General features: G+C 42.4%; 1 protein-coding gene across 2 annotated transcripts in view; it reads right to left on the bottom strand.

Moving 5' to 3' along the window:
* The window catches only part of LOC109849273 (14-3-3 protein 7-like), a 9,414-nt gene extending 3,073 nt beyond the window's left edge, over positions 1 to 6,341 (bottom strand). The window contains exon 1 of one of the 2 annotated variants that reach the window (XM_020419083.1): positions 6,166 to 6,341. In XM_020419083.1, coding sequence (XP_020274672.1) covers positions 6,166 to 6,238 — 73 coding nt within the window. In that variant the 5' untranslated portion in view covers positions 6,239 to 6,341. Of the gene's footprint in view, positions 1 to 201; positions 763 to 6,165 lie in introns of those variants that run through there. The other variant, XM_020419084.1, reaches the window with a different exon arrangement.

Below are 21,104 nucleotides of genomic sequence, written 5' to 3' on the forward strand. Positions count from 1 at the left end.
CTAATGGAAACTTCATGGGGTCTAAGGGATTGATTAACAATGTCCTCACTCCAAGTATTAAGGCTTGCATTTGTCAACTCTATAACTTTTGTCCTGTTAATCTTACTTAACAATCACAATTTCCTATCAACCATACTAATGTTCTTTCCTGCCCTGAGGTTCTCTAGGTGTAATCGAATGCTTAAATAACGATATATAAACCTTTTTGTCTCCTTAGTCTCCTCTTCTGAGTCTGTAACACTCTTACTTGTCCCTTCTCCAAATCGTTCAGTCTCCCATTAAGCTCCTTAAATCCCTCAGCCTCTAGTCCCCTCCTCCAACCTCTCCATTGAGCTACTCCTCAACATCCCTTTCAGGAAAGCCTCTCGTCATTATATCTGACTACATTAGCTCCTCTCTCGAATGGTTCTCTGTGATGCTCTTGATTCCTTTCCTTCACTTTTTGATCTCTTCACACGGGGTTTTCTTTTTAGATGTCCCTAGTGTTGGGAAAAACTTGTACAACACAAGATTTCCTTATCACCAGATTAGCAGGAAAGCGAAAGAATAAAGCGGAATAATAACACACACAAATTTAACGTGGTTTGACACAAAATTGCCTACGTCCACGGGCTGCTGCAGATCTTTCACTAATGGGAGAAAATTTATAAGTGTTTTTACACACAACTCACAAGAAAAATATCTCTAGAAATTTTCCTCACAAAATCACTCTCTGATTTTGCCTCTCTTCTCAACAACACTCAGACGGATTGAATACACTGATTAAGGATATCCATTATGGAGAGAGCAGGGAGGTTTTTATAGCCTGCGTATACCCCCCTCCTTTTTTCTTCCTTCCCTTTTTGACTCTTGCTCCCTGCCATTTTTTCTTTCTTCTCTTTTTTTTCTTTTTGACACTTGCTCCCTTACCTTTCAGTGGCTGTCTTTGTTGACAAGAGCAACCACCATCTTAACAATCTCTTACTTGAAGACTGATTTTAATCTGTCTTCACATTTCGATCTATGCAGCAGCTCTTTTCCTGTCTTAATACTATTGCAGGCCAACTGAAGCTAAACACAACTTTAGTTTGTCAGCAGTCACCGTCTTTGTTAGCATGTCTGTCGGATTTTGAGCTCCACTTATCTTTTCAAGTTTCAAAATTTTATCTTCCAGAAGTGATCAGATTAAGTGATACCGCACATGTATGTGCTTCGTTCTGGAATGAAAAGACGGATTCTTCGCTAGATGAATAGCACTTTGACTATCGTAATATAAGACATTGTCTTCTTGTTTCTTGCCTAATTCATCCAAGAAACTTTGAAGTCAAACAATTTCCTTGCTGGCCTCTGTAACAGTGACATATTCTGCTTCAGTTGTGGAGAGAGAAACTATCTTCTGCAGTTGAGAAACCCAACTCACTGCAGTCTCCTCTTAGAGTATAGACATACCCTGTAGTTTCCTTTCTGATATTAACATTTCCTGCTAAATCAGAATCCACATAACCTGTTAGTATTGTATCTCCACTTTTGAAACGAAATACTTTACCTGTGGTACCCCATAGATATCTGAGAATTCATTTGACTGCTTCCCAGTGTACCTTACCCGGATTATTCATGTACTTGCTAACAGCTCCCACTGCTTAAGCAATATCTGATCTTGTACAAACCATGATATATATCAGACTTCCAATTGCTGAGGCGTACAAGACCTTCGCCATGTGTGCACGCTCTTTCTCCGTCTTCAGTGACAGCTCTTTGGAAAGTCTGAAATGAACACCTAAAGGTGTACTCACTGATTTACCATCTTGCATATTGAATCTGGAGAGTACTTTGTTGATGTACTCAGACTGTGATAACATCAAAGTACCAGACTTTATGTCTCTCTTGATCCTCATTCTAAGAATATGCTTTGCAGCGCTAAGATCTTTCATTGTGAACTGCTTTGATAATTTTTACTTCAAATTTATAATTTTTTGCAAATCTGAACCTGCAACGAGCATGTCATCAACGTATAACAATAAAATAATAAAGCTATTATCAAACCTCTTGAGATAGCAATAATGATTTGTTTGGCATATAGTGAAACCGTTGCTGTCCATAAAGATATCAAACTTCTTGTACCATTGCCTGAGAGCTTGTTTTAATCCATACAAGTTCTTCTTCAAACGACATACTAGATTTTTCTTGCCTGTCTTTATGAAACCTTCTGATTGTTTCATGTAGATATCCTCCTCCAGGTCACCATAAAAAAAAACTGTTTTTACATTTAACTGCTCAAGATGTAAATTCTCAGCAACTATAATTTTCAACACCAGTCTGATTGTAGTCAGTTTCATGACCGGAGAGAAAATTTTATTGTAGTCAATACCTTCTTTTTGCTGAAAAATCTTTGACAACCAATCTTGCTTTGTAGCGCTTTTTCCCATCATGCTCTTCTTTGATCTTGTAAATCCACTTGTTATGAAGAGCTTTCTTATCTGATGGTAATTCAGCTAAGTCACACGTCTGATTTGACATAAGCGAGTCCATCTCATCTTACGTAGCAGACTCCCACTTGACTGAATTCTCCACCTGTATTATTTCATCATAACACTCCGGTTCACCACTGTCAGTCAGCAACAAGTAGTGCAAAGAAGGCGAATAACGCTGGATTGGCTTAGGAATTCTGGAGGAGCGTCTCACTTCTGACGTGCTTGGTTCTTCTTGAACTACTTCAGGACTAGTATGAACATCATTTTTAAAAATCTCCTTAAATTTAGCAAATTCCTTTATTTTAATTTTTATACTGGAGCTACTTGATTCTGCAGTTGATCTGTCTTTGTACGTCAGATTCTCATTGAACATGACATCTCTGCTTCTGATGATCTTTTGATTTTTATAATCCTAAAATCGGTAACCAAACTCATCACCACCATAACCAATAAAAACACATTTATTAGATTTAGTATCAAGTTTATTTTTTTCAGCAGAATCTATGTGTACATAAGAGATACAACTAAAAACTCTTAAATACGAAAGATTTACCTCTTTTTTGCTCCAAACTTCTTTCAGTATTCCACCGTCTAAGAGAACTAAGGACCCGTTGTTGATTAGGTAGGCTGCAGTATTGATAGCTTCAACCCATAGGAACTTAGGCAAGTCGATATGTATCCTCATGCTTTTGGCACTTTCATTCAAAGTTCTGCTCATTCGCTCCACTACGCCATTCTGCTGCGGTGTCATAGGAACTATTTTCTCCATCTTGATCCCGTTGTTTGTGTAAAATTCTTTAAATCTACTGTCTTTGTAATCTTCTTCATTGTCTGACCTTAACCGTTTTATCTTCAAACCAATTTTATTTTCTACTATGGCCTTCCATTTTTTGAAGGTATCAAAGACTTCTGATTTTTTTTCAAAAAATAGACCCACACCTTCCTTATAGAATCATCAATGAAGGTGACATAGTACAGTGAGTCTGTAAGAGATGGAATTAGAGATGGCCCCATACGTCAGTATGAACCAACTCTAATTTTTCTGCCTTGGGTGTCTTGCCAATCTTTGCAAAACTAATTTTTTCTGTTTGTCAAAGATACAATCATCGCATAGGCCGACATCTACATTCTTCAGATCCGACAGCTTCTCTTTTGACAGAAGTGTCTTTATCCATTTCTCACTCATATGGCCAAGCTTTTGGTAACATAGGTTTAATTTTTTATCTGTATCTGTTTCTGTAATAATATTATCTAAGTTAGAGGTTACATAGAAAGTATCAGTTTTCTTACCTCGAGCAATGACGAGTGCTCCTTTGGTAATATTCCATTCATGACCTGAGAAGATTATATAGTAACCCTCTCCATCAAGCTGTCCTATAGAGATCAAATTCCTTTTAAGGTCAAGAATGTCTCACTCCTTGCAGCATCCACGTGGTCTGATTTGACAATTTTAATCGTATGTCTCCCTTGCTAATGATATTCAAGGTTTCATCATCTGCTACATGTACCTTTTTGAAATCACCGCTGACGTAGTTCTCCATGATTTCTTAACATGGGATGGCATGAAAGGATGCCCCTGAATCAAGAATCCATGATTTAATCGGACTATTGACGCTTTAAATCATAGCATCACCTCTTTCTTCGGTCACGTTGGTAAACTCCTATGCGCCGGTATTTTTCTTCGGTGTCCTGTGCTCCCTCTTGAAATGACCCTTCTTGCCATAATTATAGCAGTTGAAATATTTCTTTCCCGATCTAGATTTGCTCCATCTAGATTTTGATCTGCCATGATTTAAATTTCTTTCTAAAGTTCTTCCCCTAGACTCCGTGTGTAAGGCTAAGGAGGTTGATGCTTCACCCGATTCTCTCCGTCGAATTTCTTCACTAAGAACCAGATCACGAACATCATCAAATTTTAACTTATTGTTTCCCGACGAGCTACTCACAGCCATGAAAGTAGCATTCCAACTTCCTGGTAGAGAAGACAAAAGTATCAATGCTCGTACTTCTTCATAAAACTTAATTCCAACTGAACCCAACTAGGTTGTGGCTGTATTGAGTTCTTTGAGATGTTGAGCTACCGATGCGCCTTCTATCATCGGCAAATTGAACAGTCACCTCAATAAGTGAACTTTGTTTGAGACAGAGGGCTTCTCATACATGCTGTAGAAAACCGTCATCAGATCTACCGTGATCTTTTCCTTTGCTATGTTGAAAGTAACGTTACGGGATAACGTCAATCGGATAACTCCAAGGGCTTGTCTGTCGAGAAGAGCCCACTCTTCATCCTTCATGTCATCTGCCTTATTTCATAAGAGAGGTTGATACAGATTCTTTTAGTACAAATAATCTTCGATCTGTATCTTCCAAAAGCCGAAGTCCGCACTGTCGAACTTCTCAATTTTTACATTTTCTTCGTCTGCAACCATCGCTCCTACTCGAATCTGGAATCCTCTTGATCATTTCTGACTGTTTCTGTGAACCACCGTGTATTAGAACACTATTGTCGACCAACCAGTATCGCCGATAAAATTTACTATTCATAAAATTCACTATTCACATGAATAGTAATCTTGCAGAAAGTTGACAAACGTCACAATCAAAGCTCAGATATCAGTTGTTAGGAAAAAGTTGTACAGCACAAGATTTTCTTATCACCAGAATAGCAGGAAAGCGAAAAAATAAAGCGAAATAACAACACACATAAATTTAACACGGTTCGGCACAAAATTATCTACGTCCACGGGTTACTGCAGATCTTTCACTAAGGGAAGAAAATTTACAAATGTTTTTACACACAACTCACAAGAAAAATATCTCTAGAATTTTTCCTCACAAAATCACTCTCTGATTTTGCCTCTCTTCTCAAGAACACTCACAAGGATTGAATACACTGATTGAGGATATCCATTATGGAGAGAGGACCATTTTTTCTTTCTTCCCTTTTTTTTTCTTTTTGACACTTGATCCCTTACCTTTCGGTGGCTGTCTTTGTTGACAAGAGCAGCCACCAATCTTGACACCTAGATCCTCGTCATCGGACTCTTTGGGTTCAAGGCTTTCTCTGTCTATCTCACCAGCGCCAGCTCTTTGATCAAGAGTTGGACCATTTTCCATTTTTGGCACTTGTGATCCGAACTGTGGTTGTGCAACGTGTTATCCCCCTATAGTAATTAATATGAAGGAGAAATTTCTCCAACTCCTGACAGAGGTATATACTGTTGACTCGAATAGGCAACCAGGGCCATTCCAAGATTGGAAGTCCAAGATCACCTAACTACTCTTCCATGTATCATAATTTGTTTATTCAACCAAAAAGCAAAATTATGTGACTCATAGTGTCATTATTATTAACATTTTTCACCAGAAAATTAACTGCTAAATTTATATCATAGTGTATCCAGATAAGAAAGCGAGTACAACTTTAAATAACTGCATTTACTAATCAATCAATATATGCACTAGTGATCAGTAACAGTACTAAGATTAACATAAATAGGTCGGAGAAGGCAACGGTTGAAGCCAAAAGTCTAATCCCGAAAGAAACCTAAATACAAAATACAAAACGCCTGATGAATAAAAGAAATGAAACATAAATTTAATAAATTTAACCGATCAATTTTAAGAAGCCCATAACTAAAAAAATTTACAAATCTACCTAAAAAAATATAGAAAAAAAAATAAGGGGGGAAAAAATGGAGGATCGAACCGTCACCTTCGTAACGCTCGGCTTGTTCAGCGAGCTTGGCCATGTAGACATGGCTTTCCCTGTCCTTCTCACTCGACATTGCGCTTTTTTCTAAAAAAGAGAAGCTTTTTTCAAACCCTAGAAAAAAACAACAAGTCCTCTAAAGAACGACGAAGAAGAAAAAGGGGAAGCGAGAAAGAGAAGTTAAAAAAAAAAAGATCCGAGAATAGCGAAGAGGTTTTAAAGGGAGTTGGTTAAAGGTCGAGAGCGCTTTACCCCGCGCGAATATCACGGCGACGAAACTGTCTACGGGTGACGTGGCTTCATGTTGGCCGTCCGTTACTCGTGCGGTATGTGAGGGGTTTTATCACGCGTACTTTTACACCGCGAACTTTATTTCGCCTTTTCTGCTATCGGAAAATGAACAGAATGCTTCCTAGGATTAATTTTTAGAAAACCCCCTCAACTACGGGGTCTCTCAAAAAACTCTCTTCTTACTAGCATTATTTTACGTGCAAATACATGTAAACTATATAATAAAAATTGATCATTGTAATTTTTTAATAATAAAATGGTTGCTTTAGTACCCTAAAAAATCATAGAAATTTCTAATATCCTTTTATGATACTTGTTCATTTAATATGTGATATTTTATCTTATCTATCCGAAATTGGCTATGAAAAGTATTTCAATTTGAGTCATGCCGTAATTTTTCTAGATATATTATTGTTGTGCCATAGAAATAATGAAGTGTTAATCACAATCAATTGGCTAACACACGTCTCAACCAGACTATACACCAACTAGATCCACATGACTTCTCGTCTCCCTCAGAGGCCAAGACGAAATGTGTCCCTTCTTGTCCCCCTCGATGACCGAGACGAAAGGCGTCACTTCTCGTCTCCCTCGATGGTCAAGACGAAAGACGTCTTTTCTCTGCCCTCTCGCAAAACCAAGACGGAAGACAGTCATTCTCAAACCCCCTCGCTGACAACCAATCATCATCACATTAAATGCATGGTCTGAGTCATGATTACATGCCGCGAAAGTCTTAATGACTCATCGGACCTTGTCAACACTTTACTCCTTAACGCGACACAGAAGTGATAAACCTTGAAATCAACGAAGGGGCGTTCTCTAAATCCACAAAGAACTATCTCTGAATCCATGAAGAAAATATAATAAGAGAAATTTTATTGATAAAAGTGATCTAATTCATAAAATTTATAATCCTTATCTTAAATAGAAAGACAAAGTCTACTCCTAATAAGAACAAAATTCCTAAAAGAAAGAAATAATTTAAAACTACCTAAAAGACTCTCTATAATAGAGGGAAAAAATTAGTCCTAATTAAATCAAAATTGATTTTATTTCCTAATCTAAATTGACTCTAACTTTATTACTAAAAATAAACTAAAGACTAATTATTTTTGAAATCCTGTCAAAATGGGTGATACAGATGGAATCGTGAGATTCTGCCAAGCTGATTGACTCTGTGTCATCGAGATATGCGATTTTTATATCTAATATGTTAGAATCTACCTTCCAAATTGGGAGATATATATAGTTATTTCTCCGTAGTCAGTCAATAATTCATCTATATCGGCATTTGACTCGTGAAGGTCCAACTTCTCCATGAATTGATCGTTATGCGTCCTATATCAGTCTACCCTTGTTGAAAGAAGCTCGACCTGGACCTTATATTTTTTTTTGAATAACAGCTTCCTTGATAAACATTTTTCTTCTCCTGCGTTGATCAGCTTCCGCCTTGTACTTAGCATTGATCTTCTCCATCTATTCTTTTACCTTCTGAGCTAGGGCTTCTTATAAATCAAACTTTTAAATGAATCTTTTTTACATTATTTTAATGTGACTGACAGCTTGTGGATCTACAGATTACTTGAAAAACTCTTTCAAATATTTTTATTATTGCTTTTCATGTTCTTGTACCTGAAGTTTCATCTCAATCTTGTTGAAATCATTGACACTCTTTATTTCAAAAGAAGAATTTCTCTCGAACTCCATCTCCTTTATTTTGGGCCCTCCACTAAGCAATTCACACATATCATCAATTGCCTCACTCTCTATTTTATCATTTTCCTCCATCAGGACAACATCAATATGTGCAATCGATCGCAACCTCTTTGGGAATATCACTCATAATATCCATCTTTTCTATCATATCACCATCAGCATCATGAATCTCACGCATAATGAGTGTTTGCACTTTAGGAGAAATTTTAGTAGGGACATGTTCTCCTTTTCTAGTTACAACTAACGCGTAAACCTCGTCAGATTGCTTTAAGTCTTTAGCTAGAGTCTTGTTGTCTACCACTAAAAGTTTCTTCTTATCAGTAGTCTCTATAATGGATGACTCCTTCTCTAGAAGAGGCATGAGTGCAATTCGACGTTCATCCTTCTTGAAGATACAAGCATTGTCTCTGATCCTGTGAGTGACACTAATATCTAACTGACATGGCCTACCTAAAAGAATATGACAAGTATCGATCTTGACCTGACCACATCACAAACACCTCATCGACATAGTTATGGCCGATAGAAAAATGTACCCGACATATCTCATCGTTTTGCACATCATTGCTCTTGCGAATCCAGTCGATCTTATAGGAAGGTTGGTGCTTCTCTGTCTTCAAACCTAACTTATTCACCATACACTAAGAGACAAGGTTTTTGTTACTGTGACTGTCAATGATAACATCACAAATCTTCTGCATCACAGTGCATCTCGTGCGAAAGATACTGTGCTCAGAAGGTGGTTGTTCTTTCTTTGCTATTACTTAAATGCTCTTCCCAACTCCAGGGTCTTGCTCAAGATTAAATTGGGGCTCATTAATCCTTCCATGACCATAGCTAGATTTTGAAGTAGAATGTTGATTGAACACATAATAATGTATAGGAAGAAAACGAGCTTTCAACAATTCCTTCATCTTTGCCCATGATCAGATTTTTTGCTTCTATTGATGGGCTCGATCTTTGCATAATGATTGCCACTAAAAAAACTGCTTTATTATTTAGTCAATAGGCTACTCACTTAACCTTCTAATCTTCTATGATTTCCAAGTACCCGAAAAATCTCTCCACCTCATCAATCCAATCAAGAAAAACTTTTATATCTAATTTCCCATTGAAAGATGATAAATCAATCCTCATATTTTTAGTACCATAGATATCCCATCTTGAGTAGTCTTTACGACCATGATTTCTGCGTAGGGATTCATATTCATTGATGGGGTATAAATAAATACCTCTAAAGTTACAAGTGCACAACCATCAAGTTATAGTATAAAAAGTTATCGATCCCACGAGGAAGGTGCTTGTAGGAGAAAATCAAAATCGATTCTTATGTTGTGTGTGTGACAATTATAAGTGATGAAGTTGGTCGTGGAGAGATAAAGAGAGTGAGAGTGATAGTATATAAATATAAATAAAACGAGATTGAGAGTGAAGAGATAAAGAGTAGATGTGATAAAGAGTGAATGTAAACAAAACTAACAAAAATGGGAGAAAGAAAGATGAAGGAAATAAAATCAAGAAACAAATAAGAGAAAAATTAAGAAATAAGGGGAAAATCAAGAAAGTAAAAGATTGAGGATCCAATATAATAAATAAGTTTTATTTAAAAAAAGAAATTATCTCTTAAAGGACATTACATAGGCTATAAGGTTTTAAAGCTGGTTGAACATGCTTCGTTCTCGGAATTGAGATGTTGTATGTTAGGAGAACTTTGTTGTGCCCGATGAAGCAATTGCATAAAATTTTCTTGTTTGTCCAAGGGCTTCTTCAAACGTGCTTCTGTTGTGTCAATTGCTTTTAATTCAATTTCTGCCAACTCAATCTTCCTCTCTAAACTTTGAACCTTCTTTCTCCATTTTACAATCTTTTGATTCAGATCATTCTTGCATGATTGATTATGATTAATAGCCACTTTATGAGCAACCAATGACTACTCTACATAAGAGATATGACTTTCTAATGATTTTGAAAATTCTAGAGAAGATACCCCTGTAGGTGTAAATTTTGATTTCCTGAAATGGGGGTATCTTTTGTATTGATAAGAATAGCTTATTACAAACTAATGAATCAAAATTATAATAGAAGCGAAGAGTAGGCCCTCCTTGTTTAACATGGGGACTTTGGTAGTAATAGGACGCCTCGCTCGATTCTCAAGATGCTACAGTGCAAAAATCATGCAAAGAGCCTGTTGTCAACTCAGTCGAGAGTTGAGAGTTGAGAGCTAATGGTCCGACTAACTGATTGGATTAATCAATTAACTACGAACCTCCTTCCTGTAGCTTGGAGAGACTCTTAAATAGAGGAGAGATGGGAAAGATGCTACAGTGCAAAAATCATGCAAAGAGCCTGTTGTCAACTCAGTCGAGAGTTGAGAGTTGAGAGCTAATGGTCCGACTAACTGATTGGATTAATCAATTAACTACGAACCTCCTTCCTGTAGCTTGGAGAGACTCTTAAATAGAGGAGAGATGGTGTGGTCAATCCCTTGAATCATGAGATGTGACCATGTACTGTTGGGAGATACCATGCTTCTCAGTTGTACCATGACCGACTGCTTGATGGGCTCGGGGTACTGTGCTCATCCCTTTCATGTCATGGGAGATGGGAAAGCCCATCCCTGTACGTGATGTTACGGCTGCTAGGTACTCTGGAGAGTCTGGCAAGTTTACCGATCGTAGGCCAATTCGGCTTTTGAGTAAACTTAACTCATGCGGGCAAGTCAAGCGTGCAGGCGAGTGTAGCGACATCGTGGATTCGACTGGTCGCTCGTACTATGGACGGTCGCTTGATAGGCTCGGAGTACTATGCTCCTTCCCTTTACATCGAGGGAAATGGGAAGGCCCATCCCTGTACGTGATATTACGACCGCCAGGTACTCTGGCGAGTCTGGCGAGTCTGGCGAGTTTACCGATCGCCTGGTTGATCGTCTGGGCATGCAGGCGAGTTCAGCTCTTGAGTAAACTTAACTCACAAGGGCGAGTCAAGTTTGCAGGCTAGTTTCTGATCACTTGGCGGATTGCTCAGATGTAGGCGAATTTGGTGATCGCGTGGTCTTGGTTCATGCTGGCGAGTCAAGCACACGGGTGAGCCCAATTTTCAAGTCGTGCGGGCGACTCGAATACGCAGGCGGATTTTAGGCATATCTGCAAAGGTAATTTTTATCGCCTACAAGACCCCCTTTAAAGTTTTTAGACCTAAACCAACTTGCGTGTGGTCTGGAATACTTTGAATAAAGAGGTTTTTGATGAGTTAAGGCGAATTTGACTCCCTTGGCTAGGTAGAGACCTTTGGGTGAATTCAAGCGGTGCGAGTGCACACAGGCAAGATTGGTGCCGTTCGAGTTGGGCTCCCCCTTTTTTTAGATGAAATTTGGGCCCAAGAGAGCGAGCCACATGTCCGTGGGGGAAGTTCCCATGCTTGTTAATTAAGACGATGCCTCGTCTTCGCGCGCTCTCCTCAATTGGGCGGATCCGAAGATGTTTTTTATCTCAACCGTTGATCCGACAAGAGATCGTGTGTGAGTCACCCGATCTTGGCCATTCCGTGCTTAATTGGAACCGTCGAATCGAAATTGTCTGCTTTAAGCGGTCAGCGAATCTTGACGGTCAAGATCCTGAGTATATAGTGTCGATTCATCTTCTTTGCAGGAGGATCACTACACTCGCAAGTCCTCTCGTTCGAACCTCCTTAGAGAAAACTCGAACTTCCTAGATTCGAAATGGCTTCGGTAATGGGAACATACGGTCCAAAGGGGAAGAAGGAGGCTGTCCGGCCTGAATCCATCATTCTTTCGGACAACAAGGAGGAGGAACACACTTATGCTTCCCCTCAGCGGTCTTCTCAGTCTCCTTTTCCTAGCGAAGGGACCGTCCCTCTGATCCAACCCATTGCCATGGTTTTGGTTGGTCAGGAATTTGCCTCTCTGAGTTCCAGATCTGCACAGGGCATCCTCAGGCAATTGCAAAATGCCCTGCAGAAGGCAGTCTCTATTACTAGCCTCGGCTGGAGAACCTATGCATACTTTAAGCCCTTCCTGATGGACCGCGTCGCCGCTCTCAGGTGTATGGGCGAGGCTCGAGAGGCCTCGCATTGTCTGGTTAGTCTCCTTGGTTTTGAGTCACGTCTGGCACGCTTGGAAGTCCTACTGCGGGATGATTCGGAGCAGGACGTAGAGCAGCTCGTGGCTCAGGCTTGTATCAGAAGGACACAGGAGCGGGAGATTCGGGAGAGGGACCTATCAGGAAAGGGGGCTCTTGTCATGGATCTGCTCATCCGGCAGCGTCTGCTGCAGGCAAAGATTGATACCTTCGTCTCTACCATCGCTAGAATAAAGGCTCAGTTCATGGAAGAAGAGGCGGCTCTGAAAAGTCTACAACTCGAAAGTGCGAGCATTCTCGGAGCAGTTGAAAGGGAAATGTAGGCCCTTCATATGCTTCGTCAAGAGGATTCTGTCACTGCTGCGTCTTTTAAGACTAAGATCTGAAGGGAGACGGAGGATCAGGTCCAAGCAGATCGGGCAAGGAGGATAGCCACCGCTGAAACTGAACTCGCCTCCTTTATTGAGCTGGCATAGGTTCGACCGAGTGGGTCGATATTTTAGGGCTGTTTTCAGAAAAAGCTGCCTTCATCATTGATTTCATTAAACTTCAGTCGTTACAAATGAATTCAAATAACAAAGAAATAAAAATTACAACTTTCTTGAAAATAAACGCAAGATCCGTTTATCGTCTCTTGCTTGCGTGGGTCTTTTGCCTGTGACGGGGATGTTGATATCCGTGGACTACCTGGAACTCAGATCTGTTTCTAAAAAATCAGACAGAGCTTCGTCGATCCGTGTGAGATCTAGAAGCCTGAAGCGTCTATCTCGGCTAAAACGAGATATCTGCTCTTCTTAGTAATTACCGGCGGAGGGTAATACTAAGGAAAGGGGGAACGGGTGATGAAGACTCTGATGAAGACCTCTCCTCTGTTGAAGCGCTCGACCACTCTTCACTGCAGCAGAGCTTCGCCAACTTCTCCAAAAATCCAGATCTTCAAAAATGAGGCCTTGGGTGGCTATTTATAGGCAATGGGAGTACCTAGGGTGCCTAGACACCCCTGGGGTGTTTCGACTTTCCCGAGACACCCCGGGTGTCCCAACTCAGCCTGAGACGCTCCGTTGCGTATGTTTGATTGTTTTCGCCGTAAATTCTTCGTCCGAACTCGGATTTGAGTGATTCCAAGTGCGTTGGATGCTTGACGAAGAGTTCGATTCGTTCTGGTGGTTGGACTCTCTGTAGAGTGATCGAGGCATGAAGGGCGTTGTCTTTTTTGTGAACACCGCCGGGTTCCCGATTGGTCCGGGTCTTCGTTGTTCCGAAATCCTATCAGCTCACGTAGCTCGTCGATTCACTTCAGTCATTCGTCGACGTCAATTGGACTCCTGTGGCTTGGATAGTGATGTTCATCGTCGCTCTTTAACGCTGAACCGTTCGTGGAGACCTATAGGCAATTTTCAATGCCTACAGATACCCCCTCCAAAGTGTTCCGGACTCGTTTCTTTTATAGAAGAGGCTGGAATACTTTGGATGTGATTGGTCTAGCCTTCAGTCGGCGTAAGGACCTGTAGTTAGCTTCAACTCTTGGCTCCTTCGATTTTCGGTCTATTCGATGCTTTGACGAATAGCCGAAGTTCTTCCGTCGTTGCGTTTATCGCTTGGCCGTCGTCGGAGTCTCGAGTCTGCAGCTGATGAATTGAGTTTGGCTCATGTCATTGAGTTGACTTTGAACTACCTCCGTCACATTGTGTTGACTTAGGGTTTCGGATCACCATGTGTTGACTTTTTGTCGCAACGTGTTGACTGGCGTTGACCTAGGGTTACGCGTTGACCGGCGTCGACCCTAGGGTTTCGAATCGTCAAACGTTGACTTTGGTCGCAACGCGTTGACTAACGTTGACCTAGGGTTACGCGTTGACCGGCGTTGTCCCTTAGGGTTTCGAATCGTCAAATGTTGACTTTGGTTACAACGCGTTGACTGGCGTTGACCTAGGGTTACGCGTTGACCGACGTTGACCCTTAGGGTTTTGAATCGTCAAATGTTGACTTTGGTTGCAACGCGTTGACTGGCGTTGACCTAGGGTTACGCGTTGACCGGCGTTGACCCTTAGGGTTTTGCATCGTCAAATGTTGACTTTGGTTGAAACGTGTTGACTGGCGTTGACCTAGGGTTATGCGTTGACTGGCGTTGACCCTAGGGTTTCGAATCGTCAAGCGTTGACTTTGGTCGCAACGCGTTGACTGGCGTTGACCTAGGGTTACACGTTGACCGGCGCTGACCCTGGGGTTTTGAATCGTCAAACGTTGACTTTGGTTGCAACGCGTTGACTGGCGTTGACCTAGGGTTACGCGTTGACCGGCATTGACCTTAGGGTTTCGAATCGTCGAACGTTGACTTTTTTGTCGCAACGCGTTGACTGACGTTGACCTAGGGTTACGCGTTGACCAGCGTTGACCCTAGGGTTTTGAATCGTCAAACGTTGACTCTTGTTGCAACACGTTGACTGGCGTTGACCTAGGGTTACGCGTTGACCGGCGTTGACCCTTAGGGTTTCGAATGGCCATTAACACAGTTTATACTCGTACGTTTGCTGGAGTATACACAGTTTAAGCTCTTAAGGTATTGGAGCATAGCGGTCTCAAATGTCGGGGTTGCAGGACCAACTGTTAAAGCTGATTCATCTGTATTTGTGGATCTTATTTTAATGTTGTTGGATAATCGAGTCACGAGACCAACTAGCAGAGCTGATGCATTGATGACTCGTACTTATAGAATTTTTGGCAAATTCTCAGCCATCAACGGGTTTGATGAGCATTTACCGACTACCATTTGAGTCGGGCTAGCATGCAGATTGTTTAGATCCGTTCTGTACATGACGTTGTGCTAAAAGAGTTAACTCTTTTAGTGCTACGACATTGAATACGTAGAATTCGTCTTTCTCACGGGAATAGACTACCCGGCAACGCGTGTTAGGCGCTGACTTATCCTTACTTAGGATTCAGGATAAAAATCCCCAGACTCGGATTCTGGTGTCTTCTTCAATCGGTAAAAGACTAAACCGGCAACGCGTGTTAGACGTTGACTTATCCCTACTTAGGATTCGGGATAAAATTCCACGTGCGTGTGAGACACGGATTATGGTGTTATTAATAACAACCTGCCACAATGTTAAATATATGGTCTTTTGTCCTTTTTACGGTCAAAGACTAACCGGCAACGCGTGTTAGGCGCTGACTCATCCCTTCTTAGGCTTCGGGATGAAATTCCCCAGACTGGAATTCTGGTGTCTTCTTCAATCGGTAAAAGACTAAACCGGCAACGCGTGTTAGGCGTTGACTTATCCCTACTTAGGCTTCGGGATAAAATTCCCCAGACTCGGATTCTGGTGTCTTCTTCAATCGGTAAAAGACTAAACCGGCAACGCGTGTTAGGCGTAGTCTTATCTCTATTAAGGAGTCGAGATAAAATTCCCCGTGCACCAAGTGCCTAGATTAGAAGTTGAGAATTGTGTCTTTTCTAAGAGCAAAGACAGACTGAGAAATGGGAGAGGAAGAATTTTATATTCTATCTCCCGTTGCTGAAGAGGAAGAATTTTATATTCTATCTACAGCTGGAAAGGAAACTCGAGGTGGGATCTCCACCCCCAGAATCCAAAAAAGATGAAACTAAGAGTGGGATCTCCACTCCGAGAATCGACAAGATTCGGATAACCCTAACTGTCGGAAGGTTTGATTACCGAACTAAAGATAAATTTCTCGTTTATCGAGAGCGAATTGTGGTCTTGGTCCTAACTGTAGGAAGGTTTGACCAAGCAGGAGTTTGAGATGACCCTAACTATAGGAAGGTTTGATCACTCGATTTGAAAGTGGACCTCTCGTTCATTGGAGGAATCGAGAGGGGATTTTGACCGTGGTCCTAACTGTAAGAAGGTTTGACCAGTTGGGAGGTTTGAGACAATCCTAACTGTAGGAAGGTTTGATCGCCCGATTTGTGGACCTCTCGTTCATTGGGGGAATCGAGAGGAGATTTTGGTTGTGGTCCTAACTGTATGAAAGTTTGACCAGGTTATATCCGGACTCTAACTATGAAAGTGTTGAGTGCACGAACATAGCAGAAGTTTGAATGGATTGAACTTGATAGAACTTGGTGGTCCCACCATCAATTAGTCTGACCGGTAGGGGACTTAGTGTTCATCACTTTGTTCATATTGATCGGGTGATCCCTAAGAGTATTAACATTCTTTCGGGAACTTCCTGTTACACGAATCATCCACCCCCAGTTTCTTTGCGAAACTGGGTTTATCATTGCATTCGGTTATATGATCGGGTTATCCTTAAGAATATTACATAAACACATTCTCCAGGAACTTCCCGTCAACAGTAGGAAATAGTTTAGACTCATATACCTATTGGAGTATCAAGAAGCAGTTTAACCTCTTATACTGGTCGGAGGGTTAAGAAGCAGTTTATACTCTTATACTTGTCGGAGTGTTAAGAAGCAGTTTATACTCGTATACTTTTCGGAGTGTTGAGAAGCAGTTTATACTCGTATACTCTTCGGAGTGTTGAGAAGCAGTTTATACTCGTATACTCTTCGGAGTCTTGAGAAGCAGTTTATACTCGTATACTCTTCGGAGTCCGACTACCGTTTGGCTTACCCTAGCGTTATGACGCCGGCCTCAACCAAGGTCTGGATGCTATTCTTTAAAGTAAAGCAAGCCTTGGTGGGATGAAGGATCCTCCTGTGGTACGCGCAGTACTTTGGATCCGTAGTATTTTCAGCTTCCTCCTGATTCGCGATGGGCGGGAGCTTGATTTTGTTGTTTTCGAGAAGAGACTCGAAGATGGCGGGAACGTCTTCGTCCTTGAATGAGTACTCTTTCTGGGCCTTTTGATCCGAAGTCTTCTGCTGTCTTCGGGACTACTGTTTTGACGTTTGATCAACAGCCGCTGCAGGTGCCTTGCCCCTATCACGAGAGGTGAAGTTCGAGTTCGGAGAATTAGCCATCGGTTGGCTCCTCTCGGCCTTCTTCCTTTTGAGGAATCGTTCGGCTTGCTCTCCTCGGGCCTTCAAATCCTTCCATGTCTTGAGCGGCTCTACTCCCATAACATCCAAGATGTTAATGGACAAATTGTTATGACAAGTCTGCAAGAAGAATTCCTCCGTGACGGGATCCTTACAGTTCATTGCCTGATTGCGAAAGCGTTTGATGAAGGTATCCACCGACTCTCCATCTTTTTGTTTCTCATCGAAGAGTGTCATGATCGACACTTCAGCGTCATCACCGAAGAAATGAGCGAGGAACATGTGCCGATGAATGACCGAACCATCAAGGCTTCATTGCCGGAGATCGTGCCCAAGTGGGACTTGAAGTAGACTAGATGCTGAGTGGGCGAGCCCTTCCCGTCGAATGGCGTGAAGATGATCAGGTTGAACTTCGCTGGATACGGGATCGAGTCCCACTCTTTCGGGTAAGGACACGGAATGCCGGTCTTCTTTACCTCTCGAGCAGACATCAGGGCGTCAATTTTTCTTTCGAGATCCTTCATCTTTTCGGCTTCATCTATATCCTGTTTTGGACAATTCTCGAGAGGAATAATACGGCCACCCCCAATGTTATCATCATTGGTGGGTCCACCCCCAACGTCGTTATTTTTAGTGGGGTCACCCCCAGTATTTTTGGGCGGTGTGTCGGCCATGATGATTTCGTCCACTTCTGGATCGCTGTCAACTGCGGCGTTCTGGGTGCGACGGCTGGATTCAACTAGCTGATTTGACAAAGCTCGGATCTGTTGGTCGTGCATTTGTCTCATCTCCTGCATAGCCATTTCCATTTCGATTTTGAATGCTTCTTTCTGCTTGGCTAGAGCATCCTCCATGATTTTGGCTATTTGCTCGGTGTTGATCATGAACACTTCTCGAGCTTGTCCTATGCTAGACGTTGTATCATCGGAGGCGAGTGTGGAATAAGAATCTGAGAGTTCGTCATCGGAATGGATTCCTTCATGGATCCCCTGGTAATCGTTATATCCGACGGCTTCTAGCTGAAGCTGAGCTATTCCCGAATTGACTCTGCTTCCTGGAGAGAAATTAGGATCGGAATCACTTGAAACAATTGGAGATTTTCCCTTGTTGACCATGTTGATGGTAACTTCTGGGAATTCATAATCTCGAGCAACCGATCATCTTTGGTGGAAACGCTTTGATTTGGGCTTCGTCGTTCCATCGGAGATTCTCTCGAATATCGAGACCCTCTGCGGAGCGGTCTTGGGGTAGCTACAAGTTGATAATACTGCCCTGATAATTTTGATACACTGACAGTGAGAGTCCGCTTCCCGGGTACTTCTCTTTCGAGATTTATTCGTACCCCCAGCCTGATAGTACAACTCATCGACGTTGCGGTCGGAGTAACCCATCGGCTGCTCACATGGATTCTCAGGTATAACGCGTTCGTCTGTCTGACATGTTTTCTTCTGAATAAACATTGCCTTGTTGGCGTCTGCAGGAGTCGCACGTTTGGAATCACACCTTTGTGAGGGTGAAACCTTAACGGGCTCCTGATTTTTTGTACGCACCGCCAAGCGGGCCGTTGCAGAAATCCCTTTGTTAGGAGGTCACGTACGACCCCCAGTCCGGATGTTGGCTCAAAGCTCCTTCAACGATCTCCAGCTTTCCTTAACAAGCGCTTTTCCTCGATTCTCGGGCAGGGCACCGATACGATCTTTCAGAGGAATCCTAAACTTGGGGAAATCCGCGCTGCGATAGGGCTTTATCGGAGGTTCGGGATCTAGGGCTTTTACCTTAGGCGCTGATTTGGCCTTTGGCACCCAAACTTGTTTGGATCTTGGCGATCTCTTAACTGCCTTTTCCTTTTGCATTTCTTGTGCTTTTCGCACAAGGGTCCGGGCATGCGCAAGCAAGGTGTGGCGCTTCTGGATTCGCTCCTCGAGAGTAGAACGGGTTCTTTTGACACGAACCCATTCGTTCGTTTCTGTCTTGGAGGAGGAGTTGGTTGTTCGCCGTTGTTGTTCCCGGCGCTGCCTGGATTTTAGATCCACATTATAGCGGATCCCGTCCATCGGCTCCAAAGCCTTGGCCAGCTGACGAGCAAGGCATTGACGCCGTCTTTGGCGTGCTTTCTTTGATAATGCTGGAGCGTCTTCAGTAGCCATCTCCTCGGCGGAGGAGAAGTACGGATCTGCGGTCTCGACCACGTTGGACGATGCGGGAACGTCGCGTGGTGCGGGCGCGGCGGCGGCAATGGGATCTTGGATCTTCGAGCCAAAGGTCCCGCGAACATTTCTGGAAGAGGATGTCTTCCTGCGCCTGTTCGGAGAGGCGGATCTGGAGGAGGAGGAAGAGAGGTCCTCTTCGAACTTTTGCTGATCGAACTCGTATTCGATCTCTTCATTCACCCGGATCTTGAATGCCGGTTGCGTCACGACAGCCTCGGCAGCGAGGCTGTTGGCTCCCACTGTGGTCGCCAGCTTGTTTTCGTCAAAAGTTGCCTTCATCATTGATTTCATTACAAATAACAAAGAAATAAAAATTACAACTTTCTTGAAAATAAACGCAAGATCCGTTTATCGTCTCTTGCTTGCGTGGGTCTTTTGCCTGTGACGGGGATGTTGATATCCGTGGACTACCTGGCACTCAGATCTGTTTCCGAAAAATCGGACAGGGCTTGGCCGAGACACCCCTGGGGTGTCTAGGCTTTTCCTAGACACCCCTGGGGTGTTTCGACTTTCCCGAGACACCCCGGGTGTCCCAACTCAGCCTGAGACGCTCCGTTGCGTATGTTTGATTGTTTTCGCCGTAAATTCTTCGTCCGAACTCGGATTTGAGTGATTCCAAGTGCGTTGGATGCTTGACGAAGAGTTCGATTCGTTCTAGTGGTTGGACTGTCTGTAAAGTGATCGAGACATGAAGGGCATTGTCCTTTTTGTGAACATCGCCGGGTTTCCGATTGGCCCGGGTCTTCGTTGTTCCGAAATCCTATTGTCTCACGTAGTTCGTCGATTCACTTCAATCGTTCATCGACGTCAATTGAACTCCTGTGGATCGGATAGTGACGTTCATCGTCGCTCTTTAACACTGAACCGTTCGTGGAGACCTATAGGCAATTTTCGATGCCTACAAGGGCTTTTTCTTGTTTTATCATGACTTCATTTTGAATGTAACATCATAACTTTTAAATGTATTGTTAAATTAGCTATGAATGGAATTATGTTTTCTTTATCTATCTGTCGCTTTTTCCATATCTTATGTGTATATTTCCCCCTTCGTGATTGATTCTTGAGATTTTTGGTAAATCCCCAGCCTTCAACGGGTTTGATAAGACTTTACCGATTACCGTTCGAATCGGACTAGTTATACTATTCTCCTCAGTATGATAAGTTGTCGAGTAGTTTCTCTTAGGATTTTTAGCAGACCCTCAGCTATCAACGGGTTTGACTTGCCTTTACCGATTACCGTTTGAATCGGGCTAACCATACTATTTCCCTCAGTATGATGAGTTGTCGAGTAGTTTCTCTTAGGCTTAATGCTAAGATTTCTTCTCTAATCCTGTGGGTGTGCCCGGATGGTGTGTCAATGGGTTGTATCGCTTGGTAGGTCTGATTACGTAGGTGAGACCGTTCCATTCATGTGAGTTGACGGCTCGACACTTTTGATGAGCTGGGCTACTTGAGATTTGCCTTTTTGGGCGAACTAGGCCAAATGAACGAGCGGCTCAGGCGAGACTAGTTCTCACTAGCGAGGCGAGCTAGATATTCATAGGTAAGATTTGGAATGGTGGAGAGCGAGCCACATGTCCGCAGGCGAAATTCGTCCCCACAGGTGAAGTTTGAATTGGCGGAAGGCGAGCCATGTGTTCGTTGGCGAAACGCCATGCT

This window comes from Asparagus officinalis, chromosome 7 (genome assembly GCF_001876935.1).
Source record: "Asparagus officinalis chromosome 7, Aspof.V1, whole genome shotgun sequence".
Taxonomy (NCBI): domain Eukaryota; kingdom Viridiplantae; phylum Streptophyta; class Magnoliopsida; order Asparagales; family Asparagaceae; genus Asparagus; species Asparagus officinalis.